The 14,594-nt window shown below is 48.3% G+C and overlaps 3 protein-coding genes and 1 pseudogene across 3 annotated transcripts; 3 read left to right on the forward strand and 1 right to left on the reverse strand.

The window, feature by feature from the left end:
* The first annotated feature begins 2,957 nt into the window (after nucleotides 1-2,957).
* On the forward strand, nucleotides 2,958-3,507 carry LOC123097061 (putative ripening-related protein 5; annotated as a pseudogene).
* Nucleotides 3,508-6,720: 3,213 nt separating this feature from the next.
* Nucleotides 6,721-8,500, forward strand: LOC123098574 (patatin-like protein 1). Its single transcript, XM_044520609.1, has 4 exons — nucleotides 6,721-7,278; nucleotides 7,367-7,547; nucleotides 7,668-7,829; nucleotides 7,921-8,500. Exons 1-4 carry the CDS (start codon nucleotides 6,920-6,922, stop codon nucleotides 8,485-8,487), a joined length of 1,269 nt encoding a protein of 422 aa, XP_044376544.1. The 5' UTR covers nucleotides 6,721-6,919; the 3' UTR covers nucleotides 8,488-8,500.
* Nucleotides 8,501-8,620: 120 nt separating this feature from the next.
* LOC123098572 (rhamnogalacturonan I rhamnosyltransferase 1) lies at nucleotides 8,621-11,964 on the reverse strand. The gene is made up of 8 exons (XM_044520608.1): nucleotides 11,589-11,964; nucleotides 11,190-11,257; nucleotides 11,015-11,103; nucleotides 10,769-10,931; nucleotides 10,396-10,685; nucleotides 9,743-9,947; nucleotides 9,367-9,524; nucleotides 8,621-9,196 (listed from the first exon to the last, which is right to left on the reverse strand). Exons 1-8 carry the CDS (start codon nucleotides 11,764-11,766, stop codon nucleotides 8,932-8,934), a joined length of 1,416 nt encoding a protein of 471 aa, XP_044376543.1. The 5' UTR covers nucleotides 11,767-11,964; the 3' UTR covers nucleotides 8,621-8,931.
* Nucleotides 11,965-12,394: 430 nt separating this feature from the next.
* Nucleotides 12,395-14,331, forward strand: LOC123100297 (uncharacterized). The gene is made up of 2 exons (XM_044522240.1): nucleotides 12,395-13,064; nucleotides 13,599-14,331. Exons 1-2 carry the CDS (start codon nucleotides 12,480-12,482, stop codon nucleotides 13,743-13,745), a joined length of 732 nt encoding a protein of 243 aa, XP_044378175.1. The 5' UTR covers nucleotides 12,395-12,479; the 3' UTR covers nucleotides 13,746-14,331.
* Nucleotides 14,332-14,594: the final 263 nt, after the last annotated feature.

The raw sequence follows: 14,594 nt of genomic DNA on the forward strand, positions 1-14,594 counted from the left end.
GGAGGCGCGGGCGCTGGCCAAGGAGCGGGCATTCGCGGAGCAGCTAATGGAGGTGGAGCGCGACGAGGAGGAGGAGCGGCGCGAGCACACAAAGGAGGCAGAGCATGCGCAGTAGCCGGCGCAGCAGTAGGCCCTCAATGTGGCCGCAAGCGGCGGCTCTGGCTGCCTACTAGCAAGCATTTCCCTGGGCGCAGGCACCGGAGTACGTTGACCTCACCAACGAGGACGAGGAGGACAACCACGACGCTTAGATGCGGATCCGATGGCCGTCGCAGTTTTCTTCTTTTAATGTTTTATTTTAAGTTATTATTAATGTAACTGGACTTTGGGCAACGATTGAACTATTAAGTTTATCTATTTTTCGTTTTTATTTGGATTTAGTTTTGTTTTTCATCCACAAATTAGGGATGTGTCGGCCGTGTTGGCGTACGGACCACTCCGGTCAAAACCAGACACACTCGTCCGCTCAACCGACCTAAACGGACAAAAAGGACAAGACCCGCTTTCATTTGGGATAGCGCGTTGGAGTTGGCCTTAGGGGGCAGGCCCTGGCTTCGCCACTGATATCGTCTGGTATGTACTAGCATAAGCTTGTGAGCTTTAGAGTTTAATTTGTACGTATGTCTGATAGAGAGAGGAAGTCTTTGATGTATATATGTCAGTTTGATTGTTTATTGCAGAGAATCTTCATAGCAACCTTCCTTGTTGAACCATCTTGGCTGATAATGAAGGCCATTTGGCTCTCGGCCTTCATGGAGGCCTTTTTTGAAAAATTCAAAATTCAAACTTTTTGATTTCAAAAAAGTCTGAAAAAATTTGTGCAAGTAAACAATATGTGTATATATGTAAAATTTCATGATGAAATACGTTGAAATGCGACCTGTACAAAAAAAACAAATTCATGGCCTGGGAAGATGAATAGTATCATGTGTTAAAATGCCCCAGATTTGTCTTTTTTGCACAGCCTTCATTTCAATGTATTTTGCCCTGGAAATTTACACACATGTGTGTTATGCCTCCATGGAGCTCGCATCAGAATTTTTTGAAACGCGGAAAATGTGAAATTTGATGAATTTTGAATTTTTCAAAACCGAGCTCCATGGAGCTCGGCTCCAAAGGCAATATCCGGCCATTTGGAGCCTAATTGTTTCACTGCTATAGTGTAGTACTACTAAAGCCTACAGAAGACGGTGTGAATCACAGACCCGGAGAGCCTAAATTCCGAGAATGCGACCGGAGGGCACTCCCTGGTAAACTGGAAGACTGTGTGCAGGCCAAAGGCCCTAGGTGGGTTGGGAATCATAGACCTAGAGAGATTTGGTCGGGCTCTCCGCTTACGCTGGCCATGGCTAATGTGGACCGACCCTGGCCGTCAGTGGGTGGGCTCTGCCCTACCATGCGACAACTCGGATATGGCGCTATTCAGAGCTTCGACCTCCATCGTGCTGGGTAACGGCCACAAAGCTCTGTTCTGGCATGATGACTGGACCGGAAAGGGTCCCCTTAGGATGCTTGCTCCCGGATTATACAAAATCGCCACAAGAAAGCAGAGAACAGTGTACAAGGAGTTGCATGAGGATAACTGGATCAGATCAGTCGCCCGCCTTCAGTCCCCCATACACCTGCAGGAATTCATCTCGATAGCATCTCTGACCTCCCAGGTTACTCTGTCTACGGACAGGGAGGACTCCATCTCCTGGCGTTGGACTACAAATGGAATCTACTCCGCGGCTTCGGCATATACAGCCCAATTCTCTGGCTCCTTTCCCAGGTTCTCGCCGACGAAGATTTGGGAGGCACACGCGGAACCCAAATGCAAGCACTTTTCCTGGCTGGTGCTCCATGGAAAGATCCTCACGGCCGACATGCTCGCTATTCGCGGATGGCCGCACGATCCTACATGCCCGCTGTGTCTGGGAGCACCGGAGACGGCAACTCACCTCTGCAAGGACTGCCCATTTGCGATTGCGGTTTGGTCGCATGTTCAGGCATGGACCGGGGAGGCGCCGACGAACATGATGACAATTCCGCCTCCCATGGGAGTCTCCGACTGGTGGGATCGGCTCATCTGTCCCCTGTCCAAGGACGAAAGACGCCGGCGTAGCGGTCACTTCCTCTACACCATTTGGAATATCTGGAAGGAGCGCAACCGCCGGATATTCATCGGCACCCGCCTCACTCACCTAGAGGTGGCGGCCATTGCGCTCGACGACATAAGAATGCGGGCTTGCGCCTTTGGCAGGGCACAAGTGGCGACCGGCATTGGGTGATTTGGTTCACTTAGCATACCACAACGGTTCTTATAAGGGTTTCGTCAGGTTTGCCCGGAAAAACCTGTCATCTTTGTACATAAACCCTCTTTTTCGTCTGAAATGAAAAGGCAGTGCTCCTGCCGGTTCCTCGAAAAAAAAAGCCTACAGATGGTTTTTCTTTTCTTTTTTTTTTCTTTTTTGAGAGAGAGAAACTACAGAGGGGGAAATGATCCCATGACTTGGTCTGGGGTGCCATTTGGGGCTGTTGTGAAATGCCATTTAAGGGCCCATTTTGTGTTTCGGGATGGAACCATTTGCAGCTCATTTAGTTCGCTTTAAGGCAGAAGGTATGGACCTATTTGAGTTTCCCTAGGAGAATTTTGCAGCCGTTAATGATGAAATCTATCGCAGGTATCCAGATATGGCATATACTATTTTCAAGGGGCAAACTGGCAAAGAAAACACGGCCGGTGTAAGTATCAATGTGAATTTGGGATCGACTCTGCTTCCGTTGTGATCGAGTTGCTGCTTATGCCCGCGGAGGTTTCCAGGCTCCGCGTGGCTTCGGCCGCTCGTATATGCTCGCCTACGCACCTCTAATTCCATTGCGATCAAGCCGAAAGAAACACGATTAATCAAGCCTTGAATCAAAGTGTTCTTTTAGGTGCCAACAACAAGATGGCGACTACGGGAGCTCGACCCGCCATGGCCGTCTTCCTCCTGGCCGCGCTCTTGGCCTGCCACACCGCGTCATGCCTGGTTCGGCGCGCGGGCTTCGACGCCGCCGGGTGCCAGCCCAGTGGCTACCTCCCGGGCAGGTCCGGCAACTGCGAGATGAGCAACAGCCCGGACTGCTGCGTCGACGGCAGGCAGTACGTGCAGTTCCTCTGCTCGCCGCCGGTCTCCGCGACCACGCCGGCCGTTCTGACACTCAATAGCTTCGAGAAGGGCAAGGACGGAGGTCTTCCGTCCGAGTGCGACAACGCGTACCACGACGATGGTCGTCACCCTCTCCACCGGCTGGTTCAACGGCATGTCCCGCTGCGGCCGCACCATCAAGATTACCGGAAATGGTGGCAGCTCAGTGAGCGCAAAGGTGGTGGACGAGTGCGACTTCGTCAAGGGTTGTGACGCCGAGCACAACTACGAGGAGCCATGCGCCAACAACGTTGTAGACGCCTCGCCGGCGGTGTGGGGCGCCCTGGGTCTGGTCCACAACATCGGTACGCAGGATGTTACCTGGTCTGATGAGTAAACAATTTTGACCATATATATATTCATGTTCCCATAAAAAATGTATTTCTTTTGTTTATTCTAAAATTTATCATTACTAAGAAAACATATACTCCCTCCGTTTGGAAATACTTGTCATCAAAATTGATAAAAGGGGATGTATCTAGATGTAGTTTAGTTTTAGATACATTTTTTATTCATTTTGATGACAAATATTTTCGGACAGGGGGAGTATCTATGTAGTGATGTACAGTAAGGTACAACAATTAGGAGCTGTATCCAAGCATAAATAGAAGTTAATAAGGTATTTACTATACCTTGGCAAAGAATGTTCAGCCAACCTAAATTGCCAGCAATTTCCTTCTATACTCTAAAGTGTAAGATCTCAATTTGGAGGTGGCATCCAAACGCATAAAAAATAACTCACTTTACACATTTGTATGATCTGGCACAAATAAGACATGATTCGTATTAAATATTACAAATTGGGAGGTAACTCACTTTACCCATCTGTCCTCGTCTTTCGATAGCGTGAGGAAAAGAGGTCTCGCGACGCTCGCTCGCGAAGGAGCGTTTCCGATTTAAATGTAAAACCAGCTGAATGTAAAAAATGTATCCTTGCTGTATACAAAAAATGTATAATGTGTATGAAAAAGTACACAACAAAACATATAGTTGAAAAAAGTTGATTATGTATTTTAAAGCTAACTGTGTATAAAAACAATGTTTCAGATGTTTACAAAAAATGTACAATATGCATGAAAAATAGTCATGAAAAGCATATAATGTACTTTATGTATACAAAAAATGTACAGTGTATACGTCAAAACATATATTTTACAACATGTTAATCATGTTTGAAAACTGTTCAACGTGTACAGAAAGATGTTTCATATGTGTGTGTGTATAAATATATATATATATATATATATATATATATATATATATATATATATATATAAGTACAGTGTACATGAATAAAAGCACACAACCAAACATATACTTAAAAAATGTTCAATATGTAAAAAAGTAGATATATATGAAAAATGTATAATTTGTATTGAAAAAATAGACATGTATTAAATAAGGAAAAAAGAAAAAGGGGAAAGGAAACCATACAAAAAAGAAATAAAAAAACTAACAAAAACTGAAGAAAATCGATGAAAACATTTTAAAAGTTGAGGGGCATGAAAACATTAGATAAAACGCATAGAAAATGAAAGAATAAAACAACATTGAAAACTGCAAAGAGAAACACAGAAAAAGAAAAAATGACGAAAATGGTAAAGAAACATACAAAAAGAAAATAAAAGAAAATCAATGGAAACCAAAAGAAAACCATGGAAATTGTAAAGAAACACATAAAGAAAGAAAAAAACTGATAAGAACAGCATAGAAAAACACATAAAAGAAAAGAAAGATTAAATCCGATGAAAACCGGACCAGTCCAACCAATAGACAGAAACAAGAAAAAAAACAAAACTCTACGGCGAGCTAGCTAGCGAACGAGAAGAGAAAAACAGCCCGGGCAAGATCTCGAGCCGGGCCTTTACTTATGCTTCGTCATGAGCGATGCATAGAACAGTTTGCAGTGAACTCAGCTTGGGCATGGCAGGCCATCCAGTATGGTCTTGAGCTCTTGAAGAAGGGCATCGTGTGGCGTGCCGAAGATGGTCAGAGTATTCGTATTTGGCGGGATCGCTGGCTCCCTAGTGAGCCATCGCACCAACCCATCACTCAGCAAGGAACATGCCGCCTCTGGAGAGTGGCGGAGCTCCTGGACGAGTCCGACGCGTGGCGCATGGACCTGCTTCGACGCCACTTTCTTCCCGCTGACATCGATACCATCACACGCATCTGCACATCGCCGCGTGTCACCGACGACATCATCGCATGGGCGCCGGAGAGGAACGGTATCTTCACTGTTCGCTCCGCCTATCGCTTAGCCATGGACGAGCGCGAGCGTCCATTGGCAACCGCCACGAGCAGGGCATCGGATGGTCGTCACGCCATCTGGAAGATCATATGGGGGTGCCATGCTCTTCCTAAGATACGTGTGTTCGCATGGAGAATTGTTTCAAACTCCCTCGCCACATGGGCAAACACATTTTCCCTCCACCTCGAACTTACTGATGTTTGTCCCCTGTGTGGTGTGGAACGAGAGGACGGCTTCCACGCGCTGTGCAGGTGCCCACTCGCCAAGGAACGGTGGCACGCCATGGTGCAAGATTGGCAAATACCAAAGGTGGAGTCCATCTGCAACAACGGACCGAAGTGGCTCTTCACACTCCTGGACCCTCTGACGAAGACGGCGCGCATGGTGGTTCTTATGATCATGTGGCGGGTGTGGTATATCCGCAACAAGATCACCCATGACAAGGTGCCACCGCCAACAGAAGCATCCCGCAGATTCCTTCTCGGATACATTAATTCGCTACTGTGTATACAACAATTCCCTCAAGCTGATATGGAGAAAGGGAAGATGGTGCTGCATGAGGGAGAGCGCACCACTCAAAAGGTACATGTGCAGCGGTATGAGAGACCTTGGACGCTCGAGGATGGACGAAGCTCAATTGTGATGGTGGTTACGTACAGGCTACTGGTGCAGCAGGAGGAGGCATGCTTCTGCGGGACGAGAGAGGTGAAATTCTATATACAGCGTGTAGGGAGTTGCATGCATGCGACAATGGTCTTCACGCGGAGCTAGCAGTATGTAGAGAGGGCCTAGCGTTGGCCCTGCACGGGACAAATTTGCCGATCATGGTGGAACTAGACTGTGCAGAATCCGTGTCGATGATTACAGCACCCTCGGAGAACCGGTCGCAGCATCGCGTACTTGTTGAGGAGATCCGACGGATGATGGCAGATGACTCGAGGGAGATTTCTTTTACTCATATTAGTCGTTTGCAGAATAAAGTTAGTCACGAGCTCACCGCGTACGGCCGCGGCACATCTCGGACAGCGGTCTGGCTGTTTTCGGGTCCGGATTCTATTGTGAACTTGTGTAAGGCTGAGAAGCCTCCTTGAGTAATGAAATCTCTCTTCCCCCCGCAAAAAGGAAGAACTCAGCTTGGGCCTTGGGGCGTCTTCAGTTTGGTCAGAGTGAACGCGCTCTCGCACTGTCTGCGCCACGACACAATACCGACCGCTTCCTTCTTCTTCCACTGCATGTCTGCATGTCTTCAGTTAACCACACCCGCAACTGTTTACTGTGCCCTCTCTCACTCCAAAAATAGACCAGCGCGCGCTACGGCACAAGCCATAGCAGCCACTCGCTCGCCGCTAGCAAACCCACCAATTACCGCCATCGATCTGCCTACCCTCTCGTGCGGCGACCGATCTCGTCGTCTTCCTCTTGATTTTCGGCCGAGGTGTCGTACGTTGGTTTGCGTCGGCGGCTGATCGATCGGACGCGTGGCCGCCGGGTTCAATCGATGGCAAGCTACTGGGGCCGGCGACCCTGCGAGTCGTGCAGCACGAGGGCGATGGCGGGCAGCGTGGTGGGCCAGCCGGTGGCGCCGGGGCAGCGGGTGACGGTGCTGACCATCGACGGGGGCGGCATCCGCGGCATCATCCCGGGCACCATCCTCGCCTTCCTCGAGGCCAAGCTGCAGGAGCTGGACGGGCCGGGCGCGCGCCTGGCCGACTACTTCGACTGCATCGCCGGCACCAGCACCGGCGGCCTCATCACCGCCATGATCACCGCGCCCGGCAAGGACGGCTGCCCGCTCTTCGCCGCCAGGGACGTCAACCGCTTCTACCTCGACAATGGCCCCTACATCTTCCCGCAAAGGTGAGAGCGCGAACGATCTCATCTCATGGACATGGATCGTGCGAGCTGAACTGGTGATTGATGTATGTATTGCATTGAGTTGTGCCAGGAGGTGCGCGCTGGCCGCGGTGACCGCGTCGCTGAGGCGGCCGAGGTACAACGGCAAGTACCTGCACGGGAAGATCAGGAGCATGCTCGGCGAGACGAGGCTGTCCGACGCGCTCACCGACGTGGTCATCCCCACCTTCGACGTCAAGCTTCTCCAGCCCATCATCTTCTCCACATACGACGTATGCCAATTTTATATGTATAAGAGAACTAATGTGATGATCAGATAGATCCATCCTTGGATCATGGATCAGACAGACATGGGGCTAAAAATGTGATGGATCACGCGTGCGTGCGTGCAGGCCAAGAGCATGCCCCTGAAGAACGCGCGACTCGCCGACGTGTGCATCGGCACCTCCGCCGCTCCGACCTACCTCCCCGCGCACCACTTCCACACCCACGACGGCAACGGCAAGGAGCGCGAGTACAACCTCATCGACGGCGGCGTCGCCGCCAACAATCCGGTAACGAATCAAGCCTCTGTCCGTCGGTCAGATGTTCAGACACGCTTGCCCGACCCGAGCACACTGATGAACTGAGCCGTGAGAAATGCAGACGATGGTGGCGATGACGCAGATCACCAAGAAGATGATGGGCAAGGACAGGGAGGAGCTGTACCCGGTGGAGCCGTCGGACTGCGGCAAGTTCCTGGTGCTGTCCGTCGGGACCGGCTCGACGTCCGACCAGGGGCTGTACACGGCGAAGCAGTGCTCCCAGTGGGGCATCATCAGCTGGCTGCGCAACAAGGGCATGGCGCCCATCATCGACATCTTCATGGCCGCCAGCTCCGACCTCGTCGACATCCACGCCGCCGTGCTCTTCCAGTCGCTGCACAGCGACGCCAACTACCTCCGCATCCAGGACAACTCGCTCCACGGCCCGGCGGCCACGGTGGACGCCGCCACGCCCGAGAACATGGCGGAGCTCCTCAGGATCGGCGAGCGGATGCTGGCGCAGAGGGTGTCCAGGGTGAACGTCGAGACCGGGAGGTACGAGGAGGTAAAGGGGGCCGGGAACAACGCCGACGCGCTCGCCGGCTTCGCCAGGCAGCTCTCCGACGAGAGGAGGACAAGGCTCGGGAGCCGGCGCGGTGGCGCCGGCCGCCTGAAATCCAGCCGCTGATCTTGTAGCTTAGTGTGGCTTAGTTTCATTTATTTTCTATATACAGTATATTTTTTTGGCTGGGATAGGTAGAGAAAGCTTCACATGGATAATGGATGGAAATGAGGAGTTTAGGAAAAATAACAACACTTAATGAAACCAAAATGTCTCTCGGTTGTTCACCGTGGCAATTGCATATCCCTTCCGATATAATCATGAATTTAATCAACAGTGAACAATAGCGCAAACGACGAACAAAAATTTACACAAAGCCTCCTCCCTATTTTGGCAAGCTTCAAAATAAATGAATGGATTGCAGAATAGAAAGAAGAAGAAAAACCTGGGCTATACAACAGAACACTGCCAACATCGGTTAAACGATCATCGGGGACTCTGCCTGCTTGCCGGCTTCAGTCCGCGGATCATCACAAACAGTAACTTGCACAGGCGAGGCTGCAAATGTGCTCACCTTACAGTGACTGTATCCTTGCTTCCACTGCACAGGCTTGAATTGGCCAGGCACTCGTGGGGGTTAGCGTAGAAGTAATCCTCCTCCTTCGGCTTGTTTTCGAGTTTCCGACGACAGGACGGTTGGACCACACGGCCTCTATGAACTTCTTGGACAGAAAATGTAAAATTCTCCCAGGAAATTGTCTTGTTGTTGTACAGGTCTATAAGTTCAACTAGTTTCCGACGGTCTGGCAACACGCTTTTTCGGAAACCCAGGAACCTGAAGATAGAAATTCAACCAGATAATTATGACTAGATGATACTATTTGCTTATTTTTATAAAGAGTAAACTAGTACGAATCTTGTTGCAGATGATGGCTATATGTACACACTATATCTTGAAAAGCTATTTGATTGTTTTTATAAGATGAAATCTTGCTGTATAGATACCTTCTGTGGCCTTCAACAAGTTTCGCCATGTTACCATCAAAAGTAGGAAGGAAAACATCACTAGCAGTGGATACAATGAAATCGAGTGCAGCCATCTGAGAAGAGTGGTTTTGAAACTGGCGCAGAGGTTCTGAATCTAGCAGCATCTCTTTTCTTACCTGAAAGATAATTGGTATTGCTTATATTAGCAGGTTTGGTCCATACAGGGGGAGTATCATACTTTGGACACATGGCATGAAAGGTCAGAAACTGCAAGCAGTGCTGGCAGAAACGAGCAAAATCTCACTTGCAATTGAATAGTCAGGATTGCACCCCATAGTTATTGCCACGAAAATGAACAAGCCAATGTAATTGACAAAGTGTTGGGCACACTTACAAGTTTTGGAAAAGCAGCTCGTAATGGTTTCAATCTCTTTTCTCCCCCGTAAATTTCACCAGCAGCAATGTATATGAGAGTATCCTTTTCAAAGCCCAGTGCTTTCAAAACCAGTGACGTCTCCTCAGGCGTAAGTGGGCATAGTCCTTCTGATCTCTTGGTTTTCGAATCAATTTCTTTATCTCTCCACCATGGATATGCATATCTGATTGATAGAAAAAAAGTAGGATTCTGGTGATTCAAAGTTTGTGCATCAGTTTTCAGCTCAAGAAAAACAGCAAGACCAAGATAAGATGGCACTTATACAATTTGACTATGATAAAAACAGATGAGCAATTGAATTTCTATTCCATTGACATGAATCCATCATGAAATGGGAAACTATGTATGAAAAAGCGCCATTTGTTGAGACTGATGTTACACTGCATCCGGCTCTAAACATAAGCAATAAAAACTTGAGAACGTATGCAGGACCACAGGAACAAACTAGTATATACAACATCTATGTCACCATTGCTAGTATTTGTACATAAGTCAAGAATCAATAAAGTAATCATTATCCTTCTTCTGTGAGGAATTACTTGATTCAATATCCAAAAGGCTGCTCTGTATTTATTGATGTTAGGTGAAAGTCTGTACAGCGAAAATTGTACCTCATTCTTTTGAGTTCCTCAGCTTCTTCAGGATTAAGGCCATGATTGCAACCAGAAAATGCCAGCATGTCCATCTCATATCGTAAATGCAATGCCACAAATGATCCCTTGTCTCGAAGTTTCTGTACCAATTTATTCCCCAGTGCCTCAATTTGAGGGGTAAACTTCAGAGCATGAAAATTAACACGGCATCTAACAAGTTGAAGCTCAGTACTGATGCCATTATTTGCTAACCGAGCATCTGTCTTGTTAAAGTGGATGACTTTATATTTGCTGAAGAGTGGTGAGATCTGCACAAGTGAGAGACTATGAAGAGCACATAGTAATGCATGTACCGTGAAAGCAAGAGTGGATCCCAGATAAGTTGACAAACCTGGTGCAAGTAATATTTCTCATCTGACCAACTCACAGGTGACATGTCAAGTGTAGTGCTCGAATCTGTTGGACTAAACCTCTTTGGCAGCCGTTTGACAATGCGCACTTCATCTCTTAATGAGGTAATGAAATGCCTCACATCAAATATGTCGCCAAAATTGCTGAAAAGCATACAGAACACTAGTCGCTTAAGATATCAACCTGGTTAACACATAGAGCACCTCTTCAAGAAAATGGAATGCACCTCTGATCAGCCCAGAATGATCTCTTGTCAAGTTCTGGAACAACCATCGTGAGGTTTAGCAAACGTGCCACTGCCACCATGTCGCATATCTTGTATAACAGAGATACAAAACAACAGGAAGTGTTAGAATGGGAAAGCTAGGATTGAAGTGCCGAAGTAAGAAAAGACAACGTACCTCTGAACGCATCTGATTAAGACCCCCATTGCAGGATATCTTCAGATAACCATTGCTTTTGTAGATTCCTGGAGAAAAAGTCGCAATTACTGTTGGTGGTGATTGACTGAAATAGTAACATCTTGACAAAAAAATTCATGCCTTCCAGAGCGAACCATTTTGTTTCTCACTAAAGGCAGCTAAGCTTTCAGCAGCGGCCCCTCTAATTTCACAAATTGGTATTCTTTGGCAGGAAAATTGGTACGAATTTGGGAAAGGGTGATCACCAAAATGCACTCGCTCTTACATGTATCATTTCAAAGTTGATGAATAACTTTATCACTTATTTCCTCGTAGACACTAATCGATAAAATTTACTAGCCAGTAGTAACAACAAAAATAAGACGGAAAGGCACGCACTTGGGGGCGGGGGCGGGGGCGGGGGCGAGCAAGGCGGCGGCGAGGGGCCGGGCGCGCCGCCGGCGAGGCCGAAGAGGGCGAGGAGGCGGCCGACGGCGACGAGCTGCGCGACGGAGGCCCAGAGCAGCAGGGCGACGCAGCCCGCCACGAGCCAGAACCTAGGCCTGGACCGCGCCATATCGCAGCCTCACAGCCGGCGCCGGCCCCCGATCGGCGCCGGCATTTTTTTGAGGTCGCGGCGGCGGCGGCGGCGGCTCCGGGGGATCTCGGGGACGGGGAGGGCCCGTTGGGAGCTAAGATCTTGTTGGCCTAGCTGCGGGGAGACTGGGGCACACACACAGAGAGAGTGTGTGTGTTTGTGTCTGTGTGTGTTGCTGCGGCCTGCGGCTACGCGTTTGGCTTTTGTGGCATGTGTTGTTGCTAGCTGGCTGGTAGGAGGAGGACCGGCGGCTTGGCTTCACACGGATTATCCTTGGCTAAGTGTGTGATCACCAGGTGGGCTACGCTTAGCACACTGCACTGCACTGGTGGAGTAAGTACATGAGACGGGCAGTTCCAAGACTCGGGGAGCTCTTGTAGGCTAGGTTTTTCTAGACTTTGTGATTTTCAAAGTTTTTCGGAATCAATAACTCCCGAACGCACAGTATTTTAGAATTTGGGTCCGAATGTCCTTTCCACCGCTGGATTTGATTACAGATCTTAAAGCAGTGGACCCGAGCCATGTCAGCGAGCAACATCGTTCGGGGAAAACAGAAATCGTCGCAAACGACCCACACGCACCACTCACCTTCTTCTCACTCCCGTCGCTATCCCCTCCCTTATCCTCTTCCTTCCCCACACACAACCCGCGTCCGAATCATTCCTCTCTCCATCCCAGGCGGTTCTCCGGCGATGCTGGCCCTGATGCCAGCGGTGGAGGCAGCCGAGCTGGGTCCGACAGGCGGTAGCCTTGGAGGGGTCACCGCGGTTGCGCGTAATGGCCGGCGGCGTTCCCCTTCGTCGCTATGCGAGGAGAGGAGGAGCTCATGCACTGCATCTGCGGCGCCGGCGGTGATCCCCATCGTTGCCGTTGCGAGAGGAGCCCCCTTCGGCTCCGGCGGCGATCCCCTTGGTCGCCGTGCGAGAGGAGTCTCCTTCGGTTCCGGCGGCGATCTAACAAGCGACAGCCATGGCGGGGTTGCAGGTGCGCGCGGCGCTGCTCGCGACGGCCGGCTACATCGCGGATTCCGTCCCGGAGCTCCATCTCCACCGTTTTTGCCTCGCACAAGCATGACGCGCCGGGTCTGTCGTGGTTTCATGCATCGACAGTTGACTGCAGTCAATGGGCCAGTGCCCTCCACCGGAGGAGCTGATAGTGCTCGCGTAGGCGGCGTGCTAGAGGAGGAGCTGCTGCTCGGACATGATCTTGAGAGGTTGGCGGCTTCGTCTTCTGATTCCCACACAGTCGAGCGAACAGAAGTTGCGGCTGCTCCTGTGGTATGCATGCTATCTCCGTATTTTGTGATTGCTTCTGTTTTCCCTCTAGATCATATGCAGTGTTTTGCTTTGGTGATTGGACTAAGTTGCTATGAGTACCGAGTTCACACATCATCACGGCAATTTTTTAGAAATCTTTGTAATAGTTGCACACCATCACGACAATTTTATCTCTGTCCGTGTTCATAAACGATGTCCATAAATGATGGCAAATTCATCTTTATTGCCATGGTAACTTTTGTGTAAACGTGAATCTGTCACCATGGTTTAAAAGTATGTTTGATTTTTGTATTTTTTGATTGACTAGTTTGGTTGCTGCTGCATTTTGTACTTGTGTCGCAACATAGCAAATTGTCATCAATTTTTTGGCATCAACAATTTTTAGCTACCATCTTTTGTTTTAGTAAATAGTTGCCATGGCAAATTTGCCTCATTTTTTTGCTATGAATTTTTTCCGGCCATGGGAAATTGATATTCACTTTTACTATGAATTTTCTCAGATTATGGTTTTCACTATGAATTGCTCGAAAGTAGGTATACATCACAGGGGGCGGCGGGCGCGGTGCTTGGCTAGGTCCAGTCGATGGCAGGCAGCGAGCTCGGAGGGCCGCGCGCGGAAGGCTGCACGAAACTCGGGTGCGAGCTCAAGGGAGACGAGCTGCACGAGGCTCGGGTGCGTGAGGCGCTGCTCCTCTGGATCGGGACCGTGCAGCGTCAGGAAATAGGTTTTGAAGGTGAAATGCTTCCCTCTAAATGCTTCCGAACCATCCTGTACGTGAATGCCTACAATTACCAACCACCCATGCATGAATGCCTGAAATTATTGGCATACAGTTTTTTTGTCTCTAAGAATCATGTCAATGATTTCACAACATTTTACAGTCTATGTATTTTACAAATTAATTCAAGCGGTGGCATTGGTTACAGATTTTATTTTTTAATTTATTTTTCTGAATGTTAAGAACATCCACAGCCTCTGTCATGCCCTTGTTTGGCAAATTTTACTCCATTTTTGCCATGGCAAAAATACTTTTATTCACACGGCAAATTTTAGTTTATGTTGCCATGGCAAATTTTACTTTAAGTTGCCATGGCAAAAATACTTTTATTCACACGGCAAATTTTACTTTATGTTGCCATGGCAAATTTATTTTAAAGAGCATGGTAATTTTGTTTTAAATATGACGGCAAATTTACATAGCACGGTAGTTTACTTGTATAGCCATGACATTTTTTAATTTATTCCATGGCAAAATTACTCCATTTTTCCCATGGTAAAATTAGTCCATTTTTTGTCATGGCAAATTTTTACTTCACTTTCGCCATGGCAAGAATACTTTTATTTCACATGGTAAATTTTAGTTTAAGTTGCCATTGCAAATGTTATTTTAAGTTGCCATGGCAATTTTAATTTAAATATTATGGCAAATTTTACTATGTAGCATCTTAAATATAGTTGTGTAACCATGACATTTTTTAATTTAAACCTTTTTTGCCATGGCAAATTTTACTCCATTTTATGCCATGGCA

This window comes from Triticum aestivum, chromosome 4D (genome assembly GCF_018294505.1).
Source record: "Triticum aestivum cultivar Chinese Spring chromosome 4D, IWGSC CS RefSeq v2.1, whole genome shotgun sequence".
Taxonomy (NCBI): domain Eukaryota; kingdom Viridiplantae; phylum Streptophyta; class Magnoliopsida; order Poales; family Poaceae; genus Triticum; species Triticum aestivum.

Bases quoted from the DNA above. Each gene is read 5' to 3' on its own strand.
- LOC123100297 (XM_044522240.1), top strand. From the start codon at position 12,480: ATGCTGGCCCTGATGCCAGCGGTGGAGGCAGCCGAGCTGGGTCCGACA. The intron at 13,065-13,598 runs GTATGCATGCTA...GCTCGAAAGTAG, and splicing joins AAGTTGCGGCTGCTCCTGTG to GTATACATCACAGGGGGCGG.
- LOC123098572 (XM_044520608.1), bottom strand. From the start codon at position 11,766: ATGGCGCGGTCCAGGCCTAGGTTCTGGCTCGTGGCGGGCTGCGTCGCC. The intron at 11,258-11,588 runs GTGCGTGCCTTT...CTTTTTCTCCAG, and splicing joins GCCCCCGCCCCCGCCCCCAA to GAATCTACAAAAGCAATGGT. The intron at 9,197-9,366 runs GTATCTATACAG...TTCTATCTTCAG, and splicing joins CTTGTTGAAGGCCACAGAAG to GTTCCTGGGTTTCCGAAAAA.
- LOC123098574 (XM_044520609.1), top strand. From the start codon at position 6,920: ATGGCAAGCTACTGGGGCCGGCGACCCTGCGAGTCGTGCAGCACGAGG. The intron at 7,279-7,366 runs GTGAGAGCGCGA...GAGTTGTGCCAG, and splicing joins CCCTACATCTTCCCGCAAAG to GAGGTGCGCGCTGGCCGCGG. The intron at 7,548-7,667 runs GTATGCCAATTT...GCGTGCGTGCAG, and splicing joins TCATCTTCTCCACATACGAC to GCCAAGAGCATGCCCCTGAA.